The sequence below is a fragment of the Ovis aries genome, chromosome 24 (assembly GCF_016772045.2).
Source record: "Ovis aries strain OAR_USU_Benz2616 breed Rambouillet chromosome 24, ARS-UI_Ramb_v3.0, whole genome shotgun sequence".
Lineage (NCBI taxonomy): Eukaryota > Metazoa > Chordata > Mammalia > Artiodactyla > Bovidae > Ovis > Ovis aries.
Window position 1 is genome coordinate 39,934,974 of NC_056077.1, and position 25,717 is coordinate 39,960,690.

The 25,717-nt window shown below is 55.0% G+C and overlaps 1 protein-coding gene across 1 annotated transcript in view; it reads right to left on the minus strand.

Annotated features, from left to right (window-relative positions):
• Nucleotides 1–25,717, minus strand: part of SDK1 (sidekick cell adhesion molecule 1) — a 729,776-nt gene that overhangs the window by 77,900 nt on the left and 626,159 nt on the right. The window contains exons 23-26 of the mRNA XM_042240546.1: nt 7,666–7,775; nt 6,610–6,760; nt 5,817–6,054; nt 349–464 (exon numbers count right to left, since the gene is read on the minus strand). Of these exons, the coding sequence (XP_042096480.1) occupies nt 349–464; nt 5,817–6,054; nt 6,610–6,760; nt 7,666–7,775 (615 nt within the window). The remainder of the gene's footprint in view (nt 1–348; nt 465–5,816; nt 6,055–6,609; nt 6,761–7,665; nt 7,776–25,717) is intronic.

Sequence of the window (25,717 nt, forward strand, 5' to 3'; positions counted from 1 at the left end):
GTCCACGCCTCGACGCCGAGGCAGCACCCAGGACGGACACGGGCGGTGGTGACACCTGCAGACGCGTGTGCCGGGGCCTCTGGACATGCCCTTGGCATTTTACAAAATCAGCCGCCATCGACTGGAGGGAGCAGCCGCCGTTCCGCCCATCTTAGGGGGAGGACACGGGCTCAGAGCGCCTTGTGTGGGCCCGCGTGACGAGGGTGGAGCGACCCTCCCCACAGACGGTGATGAGGGAGACGAGAGGAGGGCGGTGAAGTCCAGGAAACAGGCCACAGCCAGTGCTGCGCGGGCCACGCGCGCTCGCGGGCCGGGGAGGCAGGCAGGGAAGGTCACCTGGGCACGTACCTTGTAGCCCAGGATGAGCCCGTTTTGGTCCTGTTCGGGGACCGAGGCCCATGTCAGTAAGATCTGGGTGGAGCTGACGGCCTCGGCTGACACGTTTTCAGGGGCGGCTGAAGGAACTGCAAGGAATGAGTTAAAGAGATTGGCTCCGGAAGTCTAAAGGCTTCTACAAATAAAGGTCTAATTTTTACCCTTCTAATCAAGTTGTCCTTGAAATAGCAATGCACTCTGAGCATTTTTGCAGTGATCAGATTAAACCTGCAGGGGTATCACGGAAATGTAAATCTCCTTAATATTAGCAACAAATTCCATAAATCCTGGGTATTTAGGAGCTCCATGTTACCCGAGTCCACCCAGAGAGAAAATAAGCTTGTCTCATTCTTATATTAACTGGTGAGAACTGTGGCTTTTATCTCAGATGGAATCCTCACGTTCAGACACAGTTCACGGACCTCTCTAAATGCGGACTTTGTGGGGGACAGGCAGGCGGGGAGGGGCGGAGGGGAGGTTATGATTGGCACCCGGGGTGGGAGCAGGGGAGACTCACATGGTGTGCCTCTGCGGGGAGGGGGCGACAGGCACCGACCAAAGGGAGTGTCAGCACCCCCAGCACCTCCACGGTCGAAAAGGAGAACATGCCAAGTTCACGAAACTCACGGGCACAGAACACGGGATGGGGCTGCGACACCTTCTCAGTGACCACCCCCAGGACCAGCCGGCCGACTGGCTCACCCCTCCACCCGCCTATCCATTCCCTCATCCACCCATTCTTTCCTTAACGTCCTCTGTCATGAACTCACTCACTCACTCGTCCACTCCCACACTCGCTCACTCACTCATCCACCCCCACACTCCCTCCCTCCCTCCCTCATACGTAAGCACTCCTTTCTTTCTGCTCAGCCATTGTGAAGGCCCCTCTGCAGTCAGTCTGAAGACAGAAAGTAACCTGTGTTTGCACAGCAACACTGTTCCCCAGCTCTGCTTCCTAGAGCTTCTATACTAAAGCCATGTGGTCTTTGCTGTGGGTTGAACTGTGTCCCTTCAAGTTCCGGTGCTGAGTCCTGACCCTCTGGGCCCAGAATGTGACCTTATTGGGAAATATGGTCCCTGTGGATGTAATGGGTCAGATGAGGTCACATGGGGGTGAGGCGGTCTCTACTTCAGCAGGACTGGCATCCCTGTGAGAAGAGACGGACGTGCACGCGGGGAGACTGCCAACCCCTGGCAGGACTGGGTTTGTACTGCCCCAGCTGAGGAGCTTCCAGAAGCTGGGAAGGGGAAGGGCCGCCCCTCCCGGCACCTCCAGAGGGAGCTCAGCTCTGCTCACACCCCTTTCTCCACCTTTTGGCCTTCAGAGCCTCGAGAGAATACATTTCTGTGTTTGAAGCCACCACTCTGGGGCACGTGATTACAGCAGCCCCAGGAAATGAGGGGCTGCTGTAACGAAGTCTTTAAGAAAAGAATGACAGGACTTGTGCAGGCCCTGGAGCAGACGCTCTCCATCGTTGGCCAGCTGGTCCCACAAGCGGCAGGATTGGGATGGAGGCAGGGGGGCCAAAGAGGGCCCAGCGGCAGGCCGGACCTTGCAGGGGCACTTGCTGGGAGTGCTGGGCCTGGAAGGACAGCTTCCCTGGCCTGACCGCCTGGGGGGCGGGAATCCCCCACCCCTTGTCCACTTGCAAGGCTGACTGACGGGCCTCGGAGCCTGACCGACGAGGCTGACTGACAGGCCTTGGAGCACAGGTGTGAACTGGCTGCCATGTGGGTTGGCTGATGCCCCCACAACACACACACGCCGCTGTTGGTGCCTGTCTGTCCCGAGCACAGGGGTCTTCCTTCCTGACAGTTCTGGAGAGAAGACACTGGCCAGCTCACCTGGTTGATTAACTTTTTCTTCCCAACTACATCAGTAGAGGGTCATTCATTCCATCATTCAGTCATTCAACAAAACACCGTAATTCACTTGAGCAGATTTGTGTCCCAGGGTGAGAATCCTCCTGGCTTCCGGTGGACTCAGCCCCCTGAAGGGAGCAGGCCGGCCACACACACCACTCCGAGGCCCCGCCTTCTGCAGGGGCTCCCAGGGTGCCACTCGTGTCCTCCACCCACCAGGGGCTCCCCCTCAGTGTTGTAACTTCCAAGGCGGTTACCAGGACATTGCTGACACATATGCTTATTTTATTAAAAAAAAAACAACTGAGCGAGAAGCTGGCACCTTGCATCAGTTGTGAATTAAAGGTGTCACTTATCATTCAAAGAGAAGGTAAGCCTACAATTTTCCGACTTCATTTTCCACTTTGTTTAGAACCAGGTGAGAGGAGCAAGTATACTGTACCCAGACACTAGCGTTAAGTTCTAAATTTCCGTCTCTCTGCAAAGAGAGAGGCCATCGTCATAGCAACGCAAACTGGCCACCTCTCAATCCTTAACTGTCTCCTGTGGTTCCTTGTGGAGACCGCAAGTGCCCAGTTCTCATGTAGACCTACACGTAACAGATGACCTCCTAAGACGAGGTAACATGTGCCTCCACACACTGGCAGGCCAGCCATGTCCCCAGAGAGCGAGGGCAACTGGGCATTTGTGGCAGCCCAGCCTCGGTGCCCAGAACGCAGTTGGGTTCTCAATGAGGAGACAGGCTGAGCAAACGGTAGTGTTCACGATGAAAATTTCAGCCCATTCGAGTCTCACCAGGGAAAACTGCCATTTAGTTACAAAATATTTATGTTCTTGAGATTTAGGAAAAAAATCTTGCACATTACATAAGTTGAGGGAGATTCAACTCCTTCCTAACCTGGTGTCTTGAGTTTTGAGACAGTCCTAGAAACTCCCCTTTCATTAAAAAGAGTACCTTTTAAAATGCATTGCCTTCTTTTCTTCTCTCCCCTCTGCAGGGCTCCTTCCCTCTTAGCACCAGCTGTGCCTCATGTAGTGTCTTTGATTTTAAGGGCCTCATTTACCCTTATAATACATCATAAGATGTCATGAAACCAGCTCAAGTGCACGTCAAAACCGGACTCTTCATGTAAATGTGGTTTGAGAAGTTCTGCGTGGTGCTTCCACGGCTGGCTTTCAGCACGTCTGTGTGCTGAGCTTCTTAAAGCACGGACATACAGCTCTCATCGTGGAGGCGCTGCGTGTTCCAGGATCTGCAGGCTTCCTCTCCTTCCAGTTCCCTCCGACCCTGTCTGACTCCATCAGCAGCTGACTCTCCACCAGCGTGCCCTGGAGACCCCTTCACCCTCTTCAGCAAATGCAGTGATGACCTCTGACCACTGGTTTTTTTTTGTTGTTGTTGTTCAGTTGCTAAGTCGTGTCTGACTCTCTGTGACCCCATAGACAGGTGCCCCTGTCCTCCACTATCTCCTGGAGTTTGCTCAAACTCATGTCCATTGAGCTGGTGACACCATCCAACCATCTCATCCTCTGTCTGACCACTGTAAGGATGGCTTTTTAGCAGCTAGAAAGATTTTTACAAAAAGATACTCTCAAGGCAGTCATTTTGCCCTTGGTTGTCTTTGTTGAGTGTTCTTTGAAAACTTATCCCAAAATATTACTTTCCATTTAAAATTTCACTTTCTTCACCTTCACGTGATATTTCATTGTTGTTTTCTGAACAAAAGTCTGTGGCTAAGTGCGGAGCTTGAGGCTGACAGTTACTTTCTTTCAGTTCCTTCAAGATTATCACTCCATTGTCTTCTGCCCGCTGTTGTTCTCGAGAAGCTGGTTTCAAATGGTCTTTGCAGATGAGAGGTCCTGGGTCCAAATGTTTCTAAGATTTTCTCTTTGGCTCTGGTATTTTGCAGTTGAAGGGCAGTACAATTTGGTGCAGATATATTTCTATTTTTTCTATTCAGGATTCATGTCTTCAGTCTGATACACAGTGTCTTACCTCAATTCTGTAATTTCTCAGCCATAATCTCTATGTATTTCCTCCCTCTCATTTCCCTGCCCCTGCCCCCCATCCTTTCTGAATCTTACTGAATGTATATTGGACCTTCTCAGTCTAGTCTTTATGTCTTTTAACTTCTCTATCATACTTTCAGCGTCAATGTCTCTGTGCTGTATTTTGAGATTTTCACTCATTTTCAGCTTCCAGTTGGCAATTCTCTCTTTCGCAGTGTCTAACCTACTTATTACCTCAATCATTGTGTTTTACTGAATGGTTGTGTTTTATTTTTTTTCCCTAAGAAATACTGTTTTAAATGGTATTTTAATCTCTACTTAGAGTTTTAATGCTTTCTTTTAATAATGAAAGACCTGAAAATTTATTTCTAGCTTTAGAATCAATGTTACATAAACAAGTCAACGTTACATATGATTTGTATTTAACACTGTGTAAAATTAAGGTATACAACATAAGACATGAAGAAGACAGGACTTGCCCTAGGCTCAGGAAGCCTCTGAGGAAATAGCGAAGTCCTGAGGCAGCTGGTTTCCTGTTTCAGACTTCCCATCTTCGTCTCAGCCTTCTTGGGTGGAGGTCAGGAAGGTATTCTGAGCGTGACATCTAACCCAAGACTTTACACCTTTTTCTCAGCCCTCTTGGGTGGAGGTCAGGAAGGTATTCAGAGCATGACTTCTAACAGCCCACGTGGTCTAAGGTAAGCAGTTCCCTGGTGCATCAAGGGCTGAGCAGCATGGGTGGGGGTGAGCTGAAGAGCAGAGATGGTCTTTCTGTTCAGGAGAAAACCTCACTATTTCAGACCCTCGGAAAGAGCTGGTTTGTGTGTCTTTAAAGAGTGTCAGCAACACTCTTTTCTGAGTTTCTACAAGCTCAAACCAGGCCAGCAAGGGTCCTGCAAACTGCTGTTGACCAGTCTGGCTGTGGAACCTAGAAGATGAGCATCTGCCCAGCGACCTCTGGAAGCTCTCCTCCCTTCCTGGCAGTAAGCAAAGGGTTGTGAGCCGTCTCCAGGCAGGTGTCAAGAGGCAGAGGCGCCCAGCCTTTGCTCATCTGGACCCTCTGGCCACTGCATGCAGACGGCAGCTCGTCTACAGGACGGCAGAGCCTGGGTCCTCAAATCACCCCATGGACTCACTGACAGGCACACCCACCTTACGCTGTAAAGAGAAACTCCCGTTGTGAAAAAGCAACAGAATTTTTGAGGGTCTATTTTCTGGGGCAGGGGAAGGTGTCTCGACACACCACATGCACAACTTTGTCGGGAGGAATTCCTGAACACCGTGCGCCACAAAGATCCCATCAGAGTCTCCGAACGCTCCTACTTCCAATCGCTGGTGGCGAAAATCACCCCTAATTAAAGACAGCAAGGCAAGTCCAGCCCCTGGGAGAATCCACCATCAAACGCAAAGCAGCGTCATGGGCTCTGAGGCAGGCTGACCTAATTCCTCAGGAAAGATGCGGTAGGGGGCGTGGGGTGGGCTAAGGGTGAGCCAGTGAGATGCCAAGAGCCTGGGCCCGCTCAGCTCCTCCTGCAGGAGACATGGGAGGGCCCGGGGCCCCAACTCACCCGACTCCCGGGTCCGGCCCCGCACGGCCGCGCTCCAGGGCCCGGCGCCGATGGCATTGAAGGCCTGCATCTGCAGTGCATACTCAGTCCACTCCTCCAGCCCCTCGACCGTGAACTCCCGCTCCAGCCGGTCACTGATGACTTGGGTCTGCACCACAGAGGGCAGGTCCGGGCACCACCACTTGACCCTGTAGCCCACGGACTCGGGGTTCCCGTTGTACTGAGAGTCTGGCAGTGGCTGGAAGCGGACAACAGTCTGTGGTGAGCCCCTCTCGGAACCACCCCCATGAGGGTACCCAAGCGCCAGCCTGCGTTATGGGGCCAAGTCCATGGAAAAGCTACACTGGAGTGAATATTCTTGGACTTTTTCTTTTTTACTTTTCCCTGAAACTTTTCTTCTGTTAATTACAGGAAGCCTTGTCAGTAATTTTAGCTGGACTTAATTTCTTTTAATATATTGTGGCTTAATTTTGTGAGCAAATGTTCTGATTCAATATCAAGCTGGCTCTCTTACAAATACTTCGGACCCGTTCCATGTCGACCGAGCTTAAGGACTTATATAGGTCGAGCCCACGGGATGGTCGACTTTCTTCCCTAAAGAATATGTCTTGGTTCCAAGAAGCCACTGTGTAACGCTACTAATTAAGACAGCTGGGGATGGTCTGAGATCCAACACTAATTGTAGAGTGTACTACTTCTTGGTTTAATGACGAGATTAGCTTTGACCTGGACAAAGGCAGGAGGAAGCAACAACTAAGCTCCGGGCTCCCCACAGCACCACACCCCGACTCACCACCCAGCGGAGCCGCAGGCTAGTCTCGCTGGCAGTGCGGACGGTGATGCTGGTGGGGGCCACGTCCGGGGGGGCCTGCAGCGTCTGGATGACCCGGGAGGACTGACTGAAGGGGCCGGCGCCGACGACGTTCACCTGCCTCATTCGGAACCTGCACGGAGAGGGGACGCGGGAGATGGAAGGAAACAAAACCCCACACCAGTTTCACACGGCACAACATGGACCTCGGCAGCTCATTTTACGCTGAATATTTTCCCCTAAAAACAAGTGAATCTTGATTCATCTGCTCTAAACTTAGGAAGGATGTTAAAATGAGCTTAGGTTCAATAGCACCTCTCATTAGGTTTTTTTTAAAAAAACCCCAAACCCTCACTTTGGTATTATATTGAAACAGTGTTCTTCACAAAGATGTAATTTCCCCTTTTACTCCCTGAATTAGTCATTCTCAGTCTTTTGTTCTCCGGTCATATGAAGTGCATCCATCCTGGCAGGACAGTGACGCTATCACACCCAGCATCTGAGATAACTGGAAATCCTATCTCTTCCCTCAATCTTACGGGAAGTCACAGCATCTCAAGCAGCCATCACTCCGCCCTTTGTTTGGGCCAAGGATTTACTGCCTGGATAAGTTTCAGGGTCAAGAGGCAAAGGTTAAATGGCACATTAAATGCTTGATTAGTGAAACCCATGCCTCCGGGACCCAGGGAGGGTGAGGCAGAAGGTGTTTCAAAGACGTCTCCTCTTCACACACGCGGCACCCTAACAGCCCCAGAGGTGGAGTTCTGCGAAGAAAATAAAAAGATCTGCATCTCCAACCTTGGCTGCCGAGCCTGCTACACCAGCCATGCCTGCTGGCTGCCCAGCCAGCGAAGCCGGTGGGAGGGCCGCTGCTGGCCTGGCAGCAGGGACAGTCTCTCTGGGAATGACACTCAACAGACAGCATCTGGTGGCCGGAAAAGCTCAGTTTACCGCTACGGCAGCTGGAAGCGTCTCGCTCGCATGCGTGCAGCTGGGTTTCACCGCTGCGGACAGAGGGCCCCGGCAGGCAGCTCTCACCGGTAGTGAGTGTAGGGCGTGAGGTCTGGGATCTCCAGCATCTGGGCATCCGGCTCGTTCTCCTCCTCGCAGAGGGTGACCCACTCCTCCTCGTCCCCGACTGCTCCAACCTGCAGGACAGAGGGCCTGGGACCCACTGGACTGCGTGGGGCTGAGGCCGCTGGCCAACCCCTCACACGGGGGGCGTTCGGTCCCGTGAGCACACACCCCCCACCCCTCGACCTGCGCCTCCGAGCGGGGGCCCCCTCTGTCCCCACCACTGGGTCTGGGGGTTTCAGTCACCAGCTCTCGGTCAGGGCCTGGGCATACCTGGCCCCGGGGACTCAGACCAAGGGCTCGGGACGGGACCTGCCTTCATGTCCTTCATCCCTGTGGACAGGGGACCATCCGGCAGAGAAGACCTGCCCAGCCCCACGGGGCCTGAGTGGCTGGGAGTCCCCACAGAGGGTCCAGAGCCGTTTCCCCCACCGTGCCTCCTGCTTCCAGCCTGACCCCTTCTGCTCGAACGCACGCCGAAGACGCCACTGCTGGCTGGGCCTCTGGAAGTTCCTGTGCAGGGGACCCCGCTGCTGCCCTGGGAACTAGCTGAGGTGGTAAAGCCTGCCTTGGGGCACAGCTGACCCAACATCTTCTGTCCTGAACCCCGCCTGTCCCCTTGTCCTGCCTGATACTCTGCCTCCTGCTGATTTTATTCCCTGTCCGTGAAGTCCCATCTAGTCAGCTGCCCAGCTGGTATTTTCAGCCCTTCCAGGACCACCCAGCCTGACCCCAAGCCACACCTCTCCTGATCCCCGTCCTCGTCCGAGCGGCTTCTAGTTCTGCCCAAGCCGGTCTGACCGCCCCGCTTGCACTCTCTGCCCTGTGGACCAATGGACCTGACCCTGCGAGAGAGCAACGGTGCGGGCAGGGGGCACTGGTCACCACCTGCCAGGGAAGCCCCCGCGTTCTCTGTAGGTCCCTGCACGCCGTCCAGGCAGGTGCAGGGCCTGTGCAGGCTTGGGGGGTCGGGGGCCTGGGGACACCTGCAGACGGAGGGCTGTGGGCACGGAGAGCCTCAGGCCAAGCAGGCAGTGCCGAGGCGGGCTGGCCAGGGCCCGTGCAGGCGACACCCACAGATGGCTTCAGGGACAGCACAGGAAATGCGCTTGTAACGTCTGCAGAGAAACCAAGCTGGCAGGCGGCCCCGGGGGGCGGCATGAGGGTTTAGAAGGACCTGGGTGGACTGGAGACGGGCAAGACCAGAGGGGACAGCAAACATGGGGCTGGGCGGCCTGAGTCCCAGGGAAACGAAACACAAAACTCTAAACCCTCTCCATTCACAACGTCACAATGGCTTGGCAGGTCCTCCAGCAGTTAAACTCAGAACCATCACGTGATCCAGCGACCTCACTTCTGGGTCTATACCCCGAAGAAGTGCAAGCTGGCTCTCCAACCTTTGTGTGCACATGTTCACGGATGCTCTGCTCACAGCAGCCCCGGGGGGAAGCACACAAGTGCCCATCGATGGTCGATGGGGAAACGGGTGCAGCCCCAGGACCGATGCTGCCCGGCCGCGGAAGGGGCGGAGCGCTGACCCCTGCCGCACCGCAGGCGGGCCTTGAAGGCGTGATGCCAAGAGGAACCAGACCCGCAGGCCACACGCCACGTGATCCCATCTCATAAAATACCCCAGGACAGGTGGACCCGCAGGAGCAGAAAGCAGATGGCTGGGCACCATCTGCCCAGGGCGGGGGAGGCAGGCACGGCATCGTCTGGGGAGCCTGGAAACGTTTCGGCCCCAGGTGGGGGTGGAGGCTGGATCGGAGGCACCAATCCATGAACAGTACACTTTGACATGGTCAACTTTATGTTCGCCACGAATTTCACCTCAGTGAGAAAACATCAAAAGTACAAAAGGCAGTGACCAGCCAAGAGCACGGTGGGGAAAAGATCAGGATGTCAGAGTGGGCGCTGAGCTCGGGGGCAGCGAAGCAGCGAGCGGCTGGACAGGCAGAGACATCAGGAGGAAGGTGGCCGGGGTCCAGGGCCCAGTGCTCGGGGGCCCAGGTCTCCCTGGCCTCAGCATGTGACCCCACAGGAGGTGCTGCAGGTTGGCCGTGGGGCTTTTGTTCTGAAGAGTGTAACCTACGACTGCAGGGCTGGGGTACCCAAGTCACATTGCCCCTCCTCATCTACCACTCTTTTTTAAAAGACTTGGATTTGAACGGAGGCCACATCATCAGGGCTCAGGTGGGTGCTTCACGGCCACGTGGACCCGTTGGCCATTCTCCCTGTGGGCCCGTCTGTCGTGACTCAGCAGCATCACACAGTCTCAACACCCTAACCTTCTGAAAACACGTCCGCCCTCTGTTCTTCTCCACGAAGTCAGCAACGTCCTTGGAATCTGGACAGAAACTGGGCCTTCAGGATGAAGTCCTTGGAATCTGGACCGAATCCGGGCCTTCGAGATGTCTCCGTGAACAGGAACCCCCCACCCCCGAAACAGGCCACAGAAGGCAATGCCCTAATTCCGTGCCCTCCGGCACCTTCTGTGATGCATGGCTGGTCACGTCCAGGCTCACTCAGAATCGGCGCCAGGCAAAGGTTCCCTGTGCTCGAGGGTGAGAGAGCGGCGGGCGGTTCGGGGCTCGAGGAGAGCACCCGAGGGGCGGTCTGGAGCCTAGAGAGGCAGGGGGCTGCGAGGAGAAGGCCGCATCTGGTGTGACGCTGGTCAGAAGGGCGACGTGCAGCGACCTCCAAGCCTGTGGTTTCTGCAGCTTTGCACCTCAGTTGGCAGCGTCTGGGCCGGACCCTGATGCGCGAGTCAGAGGCCATCAGCGGCCTTCAGACAGAGGGGACTCGGGCGGGCTCACTCACAGCGCCCTGGCCTGCCTCCGGCTCGGGGCACGCAGCATTCCCGGGCCACGGGTGCGGGCACGGCGGCCCCGCAGCGGGGCCTCTAAGCCGCAGCAGAAGCCACCTCCCGCGCAGTCTGCGTCCTCACTGTCCGCCCACCCTGTCCGGGGTCCCCGCGGGGTGCGCCCCCCTCCCGCCTCCTTCCCAAGGCGTCTTCCCCTCTGTTGCCCCTTGTCCCATGAGCCCCTGAGGGGGGTTCAGGGTCTGGCTCACCACCGAAGCCCCAGCACCGCCACCGGGGTCCAGCCCAAACTCGGGGCCTGACCGGTCGGCTTATTAACATACGGATGACTGTGTTAATACAGAAAAACGTGCATGATTTCAAAATCAGTGTTGAGATGGGATGCCTGGCGCTGAGCTCCAAAACCAACGATCAGAGAACGTAACTGGGGCTCCAGACCTCGGGGGGTGGGGGGTCGAGTTTCTGTAACAAGCGGTTTACATGTGGAGTAAAGAGAGGGGGGTGCTTCTCCGCAAGGAGCCAAGGACTGTGTTTCCTGCTGGGCTCCTCAGGCTCTCAGCTTAGATTCCAAGACCGCCAGGAAGGAGAGTTCTAGAAGCAACCGGCGCTCACTAATGATGCGCTGGGCAGGGGGTGCGGAGGAATTCTTTAAAGATAAAACAATCAGAGCTCGACGGGGAGGCTGAGGTTTTGACTTTTTTTTTTTTTTGCTTCTTTTTCTTTTAAAGCTAACAAATAGCACTTTGCAATACTTAGGACGAGAGCAGAGATGCCATACATCTCAAATGCTGCTCGGCGGGGGGCAGTCGTGAGCATCCACGGGGAGCCCTGCGTCCTGTGCTGAAGCCCCAGGAGTCGCTGTCTCCTGCCTCCTCTGGGTAGGGCTCTGGGCTGCTGTCCCCAACCCTGGCAGGCACTTGGTACCCCCGGGAGGCGGGGCTCCTTCAGACCCGCCTGCCCTTTGAATGCCTGGGGTCCCCTGCTGAGTGGGTTTTTCATCAGGGTTGCCGAGTTGCCTGCTCTGGGAAGCCCCTGCCTCTGAGAAGTCAGGTGGAAACCAGCCCACTGGGCAGGACCTCCAGCACCCCAGCCGCCCGCAGCCCTGATGAGCTCAGCATCCCAGGGGGCCGGGGATCGATGGCTACTCAGAGGAGAGGCATTAACCTTGTCCACAAGGGGACAGCAAGTGCAGAGGGGGCACGTGAAGCTGAGCTGTGGGCCGGGAGGGGAGAGGTGGAGGGGCCCTGTTCTTATGCAGAGTGGAGGACAGGGAAAGCTCCAGAATCCATGGCATGGAAGCGTGCTGAGCTGAGCCCCGGAGTCAGCAGGAAAACCCGCCCGTCCAGCAGCCTGTGGTCTGAGCGGCCGCCCAGGGAGGCAGCTGGGGGCGCAGAGGAGGGGGCTCAGATGGGCCCCCCCGCTGGCAGATTGCAGCACAACCAGGCCAGGACTCAGACCTGGATGGGGCTCAAGGCCAGTTCTCGAAGACTCCGAAGACTCCGGGCAGCCTGCGACCCTAATGAGCTCCCCCGCCCACCCCGCGCTGCCTGACACCAGCTTGTGCGGAGGTTCCTGCTGGGAAGCAGCCTTAGGCCGGCTTCCTCCCTCCTCCGATCGTGATCGTTGGTGATTCATTTACTTTTTAGCTATTTCATATTCCTTCTGTCTTCAGAGGCAGGAGGATTGTGACGCGACCATTCCAGAGGCTCAGGGCTTTGTCCCCCGGCCCCTGCACCAGTGAACAGCCGTGACGACTGCAGACGCGAGCCCGGCTCACCGCCCTGGCCGCACGGATGGCCCAGGGCCTTCTCCGCTGCCCGGCCTTCCTGCTCTTACCTCCCGCAGGTGCTGGGGTTCCTATCACTTTATTCACACTCCCCCTGAAATATCCTCCTAGGAACCAGGTTTTCCACAAAGTCCCCCCATCCCAAGAAGACGCTTCCCCTGGAATTTACTGTGGACCCAGGACCGTCCCTGCATTGGGGGCCCCTGGGGGCCGGCCTTCCTGGAGTCTGTAGACCCACCGTGCGTGGCCCGAGCCCCCCACCAAACAGCTGCGCTATGACTCGGGGTGGGGAGGGAGGTGTGGGACCAGCCTGGAGCCGCCGTCTCCCTGGAGCCGCCGAGGGAGCTGGGCATCCAGCTCCCGCTCAGCCCTCATGTGAAGCTGGCCTCCCAGGATCCCTCACAAGCTTCCGGGGGACTTTTCTGTGTCTGACGCTTCTGTCCCTCAGACATGCCCCCTCTCTAGGGCAAACAGGACCTGCCCACATCTCCATGGACCCTGTGCGGGTGTCGTGCCACTTGCTAAGATCCCGAGATGCCGGCGAGGGTTGGGTGCCATCACTGATGAAGTGAGGTGGGGTGGGAGTCTAGGGGGCTGGGAAAAGGGCAGGAACCCGAGAAGCCCCACCTTCTGCTCATGTGATGCGGGCCCCTGGCCTTGGAGTGGGGACCACAGGACAGCCCTGAAGGCCAACCGGGAGACCCTGACGGGGGAAGTGTGCGGAGCGCTGGGACACCCTGGCTGAGGCTCAGAGATCGGGAGACTCAGGTTCTCAGGAACACAGTCCCCTGAGCAAGGCCTTGCAGGCCTCACATCGGCTCCCTCCTCCCCTCTGGTGCCTGCTCCCATCATTGCCTGCTCATGCCCAGCTGCCCAATCACACTGCGGCTCAGCCTTCCCCGCGTGTACCAGCCGCAGCTCTCACTCTGTATCAAAGACTCTGACACTGGGGCCTTGCTGACCCTGCAGGGACCGCCCCTCTCTGGGCAGCTGGGTCCTAGAAACAGTAAACGGCTCAGCCGTGAGCACGCCTCCCTGTGCAAATCAGCCAACCCAGAGCCTACCGCTCACACCTCCTCCATGGGCTTACACCCTCTGGGCCACTGTCCACCTGTCCTCTCCACCCTGGGCAGGTTCCATGCAACCAGGATGGGCCCTGTGCCCTGGAGCCTGCGGGAACGATCCAGACCAGCCAGTCCTCAGCCTGCCCACCCCGCCTTGTCCACTCCTTCCGCAGAAACCTCAGTGAGGCCTTCGGTCTGCACTGAACCTCCCTCCCTCTGCCTCCAGCCGCCCTGGGGTCTCCCCATGAGGCCCTGTCTGGCTTCGCGTGCCCCCTCCTCTCGGGAACTGTGAGTAACAAACGATCTTTCCAGGCAGTCGTCTCCTGACGCCCTGGCTTCACTCTACCCAAATAATAACAAAATTTACATTTTAAAACAACCGGGGGGCCATGCGCCTGTCACTCTGCTATTTTCTCTGCTTGGAGTGTCCTGCTCCCTATCTGGCTAAAAAAAGTTCACCTCCTACATGGAGCCCTCCTTGATTATCCCACTCGGTTACCCATTTTCTTTCCAAGGCTTTCTTGGCAACACTTTTTTTTTTTCTTAACAGTTCTCACAAGCCTCATTTTATTGATTATTACATCTCAATCATTCCTCCTACCCACTCCCCCAGTTGCGGATTTTTAGAGGTGGGGGCTGAAGGCTCTCCGTCTTTGTAATCTAGTATGTGGCATCAGTCCGGGAACCAATATCACAGCAGGGGCTCAGTAAGTGTTTGCTGGATGAATGGCTGACTGGAAGAAGCAAACACAAAGCCTAATGATGGGAAAAATGAAGCGTATAGGCAAATCTAAAATCCCAACAAGAGAATCAGGATGAAAGAATCTGAGCGAGTCTCCAAAAGAACAGGAAAACATGACTCCCGTAAAATTTAACTCAGTCTGACAGGGGCGATTTATACGGACGCTGACCTCTATTTCTTGAAAGTGACATCTGTCGTAAAGCACTTTCCTCGGTTGTACTTGAGTTGTCCCTTAGGCTGAGGTATTTCCTTCCCCTGTGGTCTGTTAGAAAGTCTCATAATAGGAGGAAGTAAGGACCTGATGCACTTAACGAACAAAAAAGCCACTTCAAACCATCCATCTTGTACAGTCTTCCTACGCAAGTCGAGAAATGAGAGAGGAAAGTCAACACAAGGGCGTTCTTATGGACGACCAAGCAAACAGCAAACACTGAAATATCCGAGTGTGCGAGTCACCGCCACCCATCCCCGCGGCACGCACGCGCTCGGGCAGAGGCGTCGCCCTGGAACCGAGCTGCTCCCATCTCGGTGACTCTGTCTGATGGCCGAGCCACCCCTAAAGGAGCCGTCAGTGATGACAGCGCTCATGTGCACACGGGACAGACCCGCTCAGAAACAATGCTGCTCTTTTCCTTCCTATTATGAAAGAGAAACTCTGCCACAGTGAAGGCTTATGACAACCGTGATGCTGACACCCGCTTGTCGGAAAGGCTGCAGACAGCACTGACACCCCCCGTGACGAGGGGAGGAGGAGATAAAATCAGCGATTAGAAATCCCCAACTCCAGCGCTCGAGGAGATGAGACAAAGAACATCTGGTCTGTGACCCTGCCGGAGACAGGACACGCCGTGGGAGGTGGCAGGCCGCCAGGTGGACGGACACACAGGCAAAGGGTGGACAGTTTCCCGGGGGTGGGCACCGGGAACGGCCGATGTGGCCTGGTCCTGGTTCCATGTGAATAGATTCCCCCACCAGCTCCTGGACGCTCAACTGACTCAAGCTGGGCTGGCTTCTCGCCGCGGGAGCTGCTCCTCCTGACCAGCACCCCTCCTCCCCCGCCGGGGATGTGGGCCACCTCGGTTCTCTGACCGGAGACCACGGAAGTCCAGCACCTCCCGAGCTGAGCGTCAGCAGGACGCTGCCCTCGGGTGGGCAGGTGGGCCCGGCCTGGCCCTGGCGGCCGGCTTGACGGCAGCACTTTCTGGGCCGAGCCGCGCACTCTGCACAGGCCCATCCCAGGAGCACTCCCAGGGCAGGGACAGTCTTTCCTTGGAGCCACGCTGCCACAGGCCGCTCTCTTTGAGTCCAAACACTTGCCTTCACTTGCACAATTTTCTCATCTGCTTGTATTTATTAAGTACTCAGAACATATGAGCCCGCGTGGAGGGTCTCAATGCCGTGTCCTTCTCTCAGCGTTATCCTGAGGGAGCCAAGCCCCTGAGGCCACAGGACTCATCCAGCTTTCTCTGGAGAAGCGTGTCGGCCAGCAGGAGAGGAAACGAAGGCCAGGCTTCCACTTTCCAGCCTGGATCCCGTCCTTGGGGTGAGGGGTGGGGGGACAGAACCCCCGCCCCACCCCAGTTTCTCTGTGGAAGGAAGGTGCGTCCCCACCTGCTAGCCCTGGGCTGCATCGACTGCCTCGGGCCTCTGCGGGCGCCCTGCCTGGGGGACCCGGGCACCGGCCCTCCACCCCAGCTGCTCCTTAGTTACCGAGACCAGCAACAGAGGCCGTGCTGTGTTTTATGAGCACATAACACTCCCTGAAACCATTCCCGTTGAGAAAATGGCTACTATTATGCACAAATACACACTAAGTGGGCTTTTTTTTTCCTTCCCTCCTTCCGATGGAGACAGTTTTTATCTGCACCCAGGCGCTACCACCAGCATCTTCATGGCAGAAAACCACGCTCAGAGCAGGCTTGGGAGCAGCTGAGGTGACTCTGGCTATTAGAGCTCAGCCCACGGCTGTGCTGGGGGGTGGGTGCAGGGGCTCTGGGCAGGTGGGCAGGCGGGTGCGGGAGCAGGGAAAACGCGTGCCAGCTGAAGTCTCTCCTCTCCGGGTGTGCCGTGAAGATGTGGGAAGAGAGGCTGTGCTCACTCTCCAGTTGAAGGTTACTAATCAAGCGAAGCAGCGCAGGGCCAGATTTACCCGGGAAAACCGCAGTTCACAACCTTACTAACCCACCTCTGGGCATCAGCTTATTTCAGGCCCTTCAAGGGGGCTCCTCCAATGATGAGGGTCTTTGATTCCACAGTTCACTGGTGACAACCCCAAGGAGGCAACCTTATCGGCACACTTAAACAGCGGTCAGAATTCAAAAGAAACTTCTGCAAACACGTGGATCAGAGGAAGGAGAGCAGAGGCGGCCCCGTCATGAAGCGCTTGGCACAGCCCGGTCCTGGCTCCCAGAGGCTGCCCGGCTGCCCTCTGCTCTCCCTGGCTAGTGGCCGTGGTCCCTGGGGGGTGGGCCAGGATGCCACCCTCTCTGTGGACCTCCGCAGCCACCTGAGTGGACTCAGGCCTCCTTCCTCAACCAGCGCCCCGAGCACACCTCTATAAATCGCTCCCCTGCTTTCCACGCGATGAACTGCTGAGTGGCCGACAGCTCACTGGCCCGCGTGCCCCTGAGCCTCGTTGCTCCGGGGATCCCAGCCCGCGGCCAGGCACGGGGCCGGAGGCGGCGACCGTTTCTCAGATGAGTGACCGGGGGAGCGCAGAGAGCAGCTGCCTGGGCTTGATCCGCACCCGTGCGAAGGGAATGAGGTGCGGAATGTTTCAGAAGGCTTCATATACACCCCTCACAGTCTCCAGGGCCCCAGTGTGCCGAATTTAGGAAGTGTGGAGCCTGCCTGGGCCAGGGAACGTGCCCAGACATTCTCAGAGGAATAGTGGGGGTGCGCCGAGGCTCCCTGGGGGGCAGTGTGATGTGGACACGGCTTCCCCCTGCCCTGAGGCGCTGACAGGCTTCTCAGAGGAGACTCCGCTCGTAAAGTCTCTCGTGTCCACGGAGCATGGACCCATGTACTCCCAGGATATGCAAACATGCCCACACGTCCTGACGCCCCTGCAGCTGGTGAGACGGCTGCCGTCAGTCCTGCTCTGCGGCGAAGGCACTTGAACAAGCGATTCCCCTAGAGCCACCCAGCCGGGAGGGCAGAGCGGGGGCTCCAGGCCAGCTTCTCTGGTCCCGAAGCCTGTGCGGACGGCCTCTGCACCACCAACAGGGTCGTTCTCCACACCGTGGTCCCCGGGGCCCTTGTCCGTGGCCCTTCCCCGGGGGTGAGTCAGAGGGCGACGCGTGGAAGGTGATGACGGCCAGGAAGGCAGTGCTGATACAAGGAGAGGAGTGACGGGGCCTCTCGAAGGGTCTCAGGGGCGGGTCTGTTCAGTCCCCGGACGGGCCACGCGTGTGTTAGCAGGGGAGCGGGGTGGGTTGGAGAGCGTTCTGCCTTCCGTCTGAGATAGCTGAACACCGGCCTAGTGACGAAGGGCCTTCCAAGACCTTCAAAGAGATGCCTGTTCCTTCATTACCATTACTTTTTCCCGCTGGGCTGGGTCCTCGCTGCTGCACGGCTTTCTCTAGCTGTGGCGAGTGGGGCTACTCTCTAGATGTCGTGCGTGAACTTCGCGCTGTGGCGGCTTCCCTCCTTGTAGGGCATGGACTCTAGAGCATGGGCGTGGCCCACAGGCTTGGCTGCTCTGCAGCACATGAGATCTTCCCGGATCAGGGATCAAACCCACATCTCCCGCCTTGGCAGGCGGATTCTTTCCCACTGAGCCACCAGGGAAGCCCCCTTCATTGAGCTTTGAATGGACACCCTGCTGTAACATGCCTTCGGGGCTACTTAGGAGCAGTTCATAAATAAGAGCAGGATTCGTTTGCTCCAAAGTGGACATCCATGCTAATCTTCGCCACATCATTGTGGGATTTTCTTGGGGTAACTTAGTATATGAATGAAAACCAGTTCCAACTATTCGATCAACAGATGGATGAGCACAGCACACACCCGCGGCGGTCTGCTGACGGGGTCGGTGCAGAGGACTGAGGAGCGTGGTGTCTCGTCCTCGAGGCAGGCGGGGTCGTCACAGAGGCCGAGTGTGTGTCAGCTCCGGGACGGGGGTGGCTCAGGGCCCCCCAGGCACCTAGTGATGGAATGCCAACAAGTATCCTCCAGTCTCCTCTTGGCCAGGAAACGTCTGTAAGCCTTACCCCTGTGGGTTGGATCCAAGTTTCTTTTTATAGATGAACATTTACTTGCTAGGAACATTGAAACACAAATGGTTCGGATAACGAGTTTCAGGGGAAAACATTTCCTTTCTGGTTTTGAAGTTCCAACCATCTATAGAATTTTCAGACTTGCTGAGTTAATATTAAAATATTTTAGACAAACTATTTTGAAGGGACATCCAATTCTGAAGATTCGGCAGACCAGATAACCTCCCACCCGAGAGCCAGAGCAGAGCTGGACGGAGTTTAAGAGACGCATGAGCAATAAACAGCTGAGCATGCGGGGGAGAAAGGCACGTGGTGGAGGCCGACAGAGTGGGAAGTGAAGCTGCAGGCAAACTGGCCGTGGAAGCTCAGCAAGCACTGACTGTAAGAAGAGATGCTAACAGGCATCACAGCCTTTGGAGATACAGAAAGAAAAGGTGGGACTGAAATGCTGGGCACAAGTATGCCCCAACTGGAATGAAAGAACTTTAGAATCTTGTATCACTGGGAGGAAGAGAGAGACAATGGCCAACTTTAGTTTTGATAACTTAAGTTTGCAAGCAAAAATTTTTAGGGCAGCTTTCATTCTTCCTTCTGGAAGCACACTGCAAAGGAGCCCAGTCAGGACCCGTGCAGGGAAGGTGTCCAAGCAGGGTGGTCATCTCAGAGGACGGGCCACACATGGGGGATTCAGCAAGGATGGACACAGAATGAGAGCACCGGGAGAAAAGTCAGGCTGGTGTCAGCGCGGAGGTGGAGGCCTGAGTGAGGCGATGGTGCTGGACGGTGTGCATCCCTGGTGGCTCAGACCGTAAAGAATCCGCCTGCAATGTGGGAGGCCTGGGCTTCATCCCTGGGTCGGGAGGAGCTCCTGGAGAAGGGAACAGCTGCCCACTCCAGTATTCTTGCCTGGAGAATCCCATGGACAGAGGAGCCTGGTGGGCTACAGTCCATGGGGTTGCAGAGTTGAACACGACTGGGCAACAAACGCTCACACACACTCACTCACACACACACACACACACACACTCACACACACAGTGAACTGTATCTGGAGGTGCTGCTGTGAGCCAGCGCTTCTCAGCTTATGCAGACAGACACACAGACCTGGGGGCGGACCCGTGAGCAGGGTCTGGGAGAAATGGCACCCCAGGAGCCGTGAGCACCTCCAGGGCCCAGGTCTTGGTTTCTGAATACCATTCTCCACAGAAAGGGTCCAAAGTTCCTCAGAGAAATGGCTGAGAAAGAAGAGGAAGGAGTGAGTGAACTGGAGCATCTCGTGTCAGAAAGTGAGGAGAGCCTTGGAAGAACCGGAACTTGTGAGAAGGAGGGAGGGCCTCCCACACTGACACAGATGATGATCGGAATGGATTAGAATGTGTCATGTAAGGTCCACACTGAGGTAAACAAACAAGCGAGAAGAGAAAGCTTAAAAAAAAGGAAAACGATAAAAGTCCAGCCAATAAATGTAGAAGAAACAATTGAATTAGAAAGGTCACAACTGGGCGCCTCATTATACTAATTAATTCTGGCAAGACCTAATCAGGGAATGATTCTCTAGGAGGTGAGTGGAATGGAGAATGAGATTTTCACACAATCTGGAAGCATCTCCCACAGGATACTCACTCACTGTGAAGGGGAGAGAATTGGGTGACCAAAACCAGCTCCAACACAGATGGGGCCTTTCCACATCACACTAAACACAACAGGACGCGGTGCGAAGAACTCAGCATCACTTTGGCGACACTCTGACCACAGACGCATAATCTGGGTCTAATCACGGAGAAATGCGTGAATCCAATTGAGGGATATTCTGGGAAACAAATGGCCTGTGATCTCTGACGTCGTCAACGTCGAGGAAGTCGAGAACGACCGAGGAGCGAGCGCAGGTGGCGGGAAAGGACAGCCAGGACAGCCAGGCGTGGCGAGCGGTCCTGAGCTGGAGCTTTTCGCTACCGAGGACACTCAGGGACAACTGACAAGACTCGGATGGAGTGTTTGGGTGGGTGGAGGGTTGTTTCTTTGCAGTATTCTAGCAACTTTTATGCAGTTGTGAAATACTTTCAAGGTGAAAGGTAAACATGAATTCAGGGCAACCCCAAACTTTTAAGAGGTGGCTACAGGCTGATGGGGAGCTGGCGGTGAGCACTCTGAGCTGTGAATCTGCCCCGCCGGTGCCGCTCTGAGACACTGGGTGCAGCCTGGGGAAGCGGCAGGGAGCCCGCCCAGATCGTCTTCCCCAGGGAACCGGAGCCTCGGAACCTCCAGGCAGAGAGCTGAGAAGAGGCTGGATCATTGACACTGCCCCTCCAGGCCCTGCATAGGGGCCCCCAGGACACCCAAGCAGGAGATGGTAGCTTTTAACTTGCTGTGTCACCCAGGGGACCCATGTCATCTTGTTTACCTACAAACAGGAAGGTGCCCGGACCCCAGACCTGGAGCTGCTGCTGAACTGATTTGTGTGTAGCGGGGGAGGGGGGCTCTGGGTGCTAAAATCTGCCCACCCGCCAAAGCACAGCTGGGATGGAGAACCCCAGGAACCTTAGGAAGATGATCTCCAGGTTCCGGTCTGCACTGGCGAGGTCGGGGTGTCAGCACCCCTGCCTCTCACCTCCCCCTTCAGAGCAATCACATTATTTACGAGAACTGGTGAGAAAGTAAACTCAATTTTCAGAGCCAAACCAACAGCCAGAAAAGGCCAAGTTCACTTATGAACATGGATACAAAAATCTTAAACCCAAATTGAATCAAACACTATAAACATCAAATTGCATTTATCTCAGAAACACTGGGACTATCGAACATTAGAACATCACCCTAAATCATCTCACCAGCAGACAAAAGATGGAAGAACGCAAACAACTTGATAGATGCAAGGCACAGCGTGGCAGAATCACACTTCTTTGTGAGTTTTTTTTTATCCCAAAATTCCCCAAAGCAACTCCTAGCAAAGCAGGATTAGAAAAGAATTGTCTTAACCCAATACAAGCTAGCTGTAAAAACAAAATACCAAAAATTCCCCACAAAACCAGCCATAAATGTTGTAAATGTCAGGCTTGATAATAAAACCTTAACTGAATTTCTTTAAAGTTAGTAATAAAACAAAGGTTGTTCTATCACTGCTCTGATTCAATATGATATGGGGGGATCTAGACCGTCCGTTGAGGACAATAAATAAAAAGAAACAAAAAACAGAAAGAAAGGATATGAAGGTTTCAAAGGAAGAAGTAGAACTCCCAGTGGCAGCAGGTGACGTGGCTTCTTTACAGAAACGACAGTGGGATTAACGAGCCAACGGGAGATCACCGGAGCTTTGGGCCGTGACACCCCAACGCTGGGCTGGGCTATGACACAGTCGTCGCCTCAGGTGGGCGCTGGGGCCCGGCCACTCGGGCCGCCTCCGTTCCTGGGCTGAGCTGTGCAATTCAGTCCCTCGCGTCTTGTCTGCAGGAAGGGGTCACCGTGACCTCCTCATCGTCAGTACGAGGAGTAAATGAGTGAATGAGTAAAAGCGCTTAGAACACATTTGTTTAGTTGCTCAGTCACGTCTGACTCTTTGCGATCCCATGGACTGTAGCCCGCCAGCCTCCTCTGTCCACAGAGTTCTCCAGGCAAGAATACTGGAGTGGGTTGCCATATTGTCCTCCAGGAGATCTTCCCGACCCAGGGATGAAACCCACATCTCCTGCGTTGCAGGCAGATTCTTTACCATCTGAGCCACCAGGGAAGCCCCCGAATACTGGGGTGGGTAGCCTATTCCTTTTCCAGGGGACCTTTCCAACCCACCCAGGAATTGAACTGGGATCTCCTACATTGCAGGCCGATTCTTCCCCAGCTGAGCTACCAGGGAAGCCCAAGAACACGTGAGAGTTCATTAAATTAAAAAAAAAAAAAATTCCAAAATCAGCTGTGACCCTACAGGCCAGCAACGGCCAGAAAAAGCCATTTCAGATGTACAGACGCCCATTAATCCCCATGCCGGGCTTGTGACGGCACGGCTGGCCCTGTTTCCAGGTGAGGACCCTGAGGCTGGCATAGGAGTTAAACACGCCCAGGACCCGGAGCCGGGGAAGGGGGCAGGAAAAGGGGGGCCAGGGCGGCTGGTACAAGGTCCACATTCCTCCTATCACGGCTTTTGGGGCACACTGATCCCCCCCAGCTGCCCTGCCTTTTGGGGAGCAGAGCGAAGGTAAGAAGAGATAGCCCAGTGCTTTTCCCAAGAAGAAAACGCCTGACGAAAATAGACGTATCGTGGAAAGACGATAGAAAGACTCGACGTCATGAGACGTGAGGAAGGTGAGAAAAACGCTGCATAAGTCAGGCAGTGCACTTGCGGGCGTGTGTGCGTGTGAGGGCGTGTGCGCGCGTGCATGTGTGTGATGGCGGGGGCGGTGAAGGCCTTACCACACACTGAAACACACTTTAAAGCCTTGCAATTAAACAAAGCGTAGCTACTGCGTGAACAGCCAGACTCACAGGACAGAATAAAGATTTCAGAAACAGCCCCACCTGCTCATGGGAATGTAATGCTACAAATGGGGAGGGGGGAAAACGGACTTCTTAATAGGCGGCTTTGAGACAATGACACAGCTACTTGCAAAATCATAAAAGATGGATTCATATCATTCACATAAAAGAACAAATTCCAAATGGATGGAGACCTGAATGCAAACACGAAATCACAGAAGTGATAGTAAAAGCTGGGTGAAATCTAAGACCTCAACGTCCAAAGGCTTGCAAAAGAGACTGATAAATCAAACATCAATTTTTTTTGGCATGGCAAAAAATTCTATATATAGTTGACAGAAATGCAACATGTACGACCTGCAGCAGAAAGCTTTGGTAACGGCTAGAAAGTTCACACTCACTGTTGGTCCCGAAATCCCATTCCTAGGGACGGAGCCCAGAGACTCAGCCACATAGACACAGAAGGAGTGTTCAAAAGGCTGAGAGCAACCTTTAGGCAGAATAAGGCCCCCTGCAGACATCTCTCCTAACCCGGAGGTCCATACCCTGAACCCTGGGGCCGGTAGGCAGGTCACCCCACATAGAAGGGACTCTGCAGACGTGATTAAGGTGAAGAGCCTTGACACAGGGAGATTATCCCGGATTATCTGGGTGGGTCTAATCAACCCTGAAAATGCAAGAGAGAGGCGGGAGAGTGGGTCAGGGAGAGAGACGAAAGAGACAGTGGCGGCCTGAGAAGGACCTGCTCCCCCACCGCTGGCTCTGCAGGTGGAGAAAAGGACGTGGGGCCTCTTGGAGCTGGGGATAATGACGCCTGGCTAGGTCCCAGGACCTCAGAAGGTGAGTGCTGCCAACAGCCTGCACAAGCGAGGGGAGCGGGGAGACGGTGGTCTCCCAGAGCTTCCGGACAGGAGCACAAGCTGCCCATGCCACAGGGAATGGAGCCAATGTTTTATAACAACTATAAATGGAGTATTGCCTTTAAAAGTTGCAAATCACTATACTGTACACCTGTAACTTACATAATATTGTACAGCTACTATACATCAATTTAAAAGGAGAGGAGCAGACTAGCAGGCGTGAAATAAATAAGATAAAGGATTTAACGTCCAGCACCGTGAATATAGCCAATACCTTGTAATAACCTTAAACGGAGTATACTCTGTAAAAATTACTTTGGCCACCCAATGTGAAGAGCCAACTCACTAGAAGAGCCCCTAATGCTGGGAAAGATTGAGGGCCGGAGGAGAAGGGGGCGACAGAGGATGAGACGGTTGGATGGCATCACTGACCCAGTGGACATGAGTTTGAGGAAACTTGGGGAGATGGTGAAGGGCAGGGAGGCCTGGCGTGCTGCAGTCCACGGGGTTGCAAAGAGTTGGACATGACTGAGTGACGGAACCACAAGACACAGCACAGTGGATACAGATAATATCTCACAATAACTTTAAATGGAGTATAATCTGCAAAAATATTGTACAACTGAAAGTAATATGTATTGTAAATCAATGATACTTTACTAAAATTTTTTTAAATTGAAAACAAACGAACAGCTGCTCCAGCGGTAACAGAAAGAGGGAGCAGATGAACGCAGAACAGAAGAGGTGAGTGTGGGTGAAGGGTGCGTGGGGGCGCGTTCCGTCTGGGCACGCTGAGGATGTTTTATATTAAAAACACAAGGATCAGTAGGTCCGTTGTGGAGAGAGGCATAACGCGAGTGCACTTTACGTGCAGAGAGGTGCCATGTGCTCGCTCATCACCATCTCTCCACGCACAGAAGAAGGGCCCCTCCCTGAGCGGAGCCCGTGACCGTCCTGGTGAGCAGGCCCCAGCAGCAGGCGCAGGCCGCTCCCAGGGCTGGCCCAGGGGTGCAGGACGCAGGTCTCGAGCAGAGCCAGCAGAGGCGGCATCTCCACTCCCGCTGCCCAGCCTGGCCTGATGCCCACCCTGAAGAGCGTCCACCCTTTGTGCCCGGTGGTACTGCTGTCCAGGAACAGCAAGGACGGACTCCTGGCTCCTGTGCTCCTTGGAGTGCGTGCCCGGCTCTGTCTGGCCGACTCTGAGCCTCTGCTTTCCAGGAGGGACCACGGTTTTCCTCCTTTATTTTCTTTGATGCGTTTTCAAGCTCGCTTTTATTGTTTCGGTCTTCGTTTCCCGGGGATGTGCTTTCTCAGTGATCCTTTCCTAAGTAATTAATTGTCCCAGCCACACTGATCGATCGGTTCCAACTAGCTGGCCCACTGTCAGGATCCTGCAGAGGCTTCCAGAAACGGTTGCTTAATGAAAGTTTTGAAGACACAGATGAATCCGTGCCCTGATTTATGGCCAAGTTTCCAGGATCGAATTGTCTTGCAACAGAGCACAAGCATAGTCATGGAAACCACCGGGGTTTTACTGCGGACACGAAGGGTCTGGAAACTCATGCTCTCGGCATGCGGCTTGGGGTCAGTTTGCTCTGCTCTGCGTGGAACAAGGTGCGTCAGGGTGGGTGGGATCCACGGAGGCCGGTGGGACCCTTGCCTGGCGCATGAGCCCTGTGGGTCCTGCTCCCTTGCTATCGCGCTGAGTCACGTGCAAAGTCCTCCTAAGAAGGAACCCCAGGCTCCCCATGACCCGCCCCCAGCTTCTCCCTACACCCTGCACTACAGCCGTCTGTCCCCACAGAGAAAGTTCCTGTTCCTTTCCCAGCAACCTGAAGGTCCTTCCCCTGAGACAGAACATTCCTCCCTGAGCGCAGAAACAGTGTCTGTTTCTGCTCACCACTGCGTACCTCACGCTAGACTAGGGCCTGGAGATAAAAACATGCTATAAACATTGTTGAGTAAACGCAGGTTCATCCATTTGGACTGTACCAAACAGTCTGTTCTGTAGCTCATTGTGATACAGAATTAAAAGAAAAATCGCAACCAGCGACACCATCAA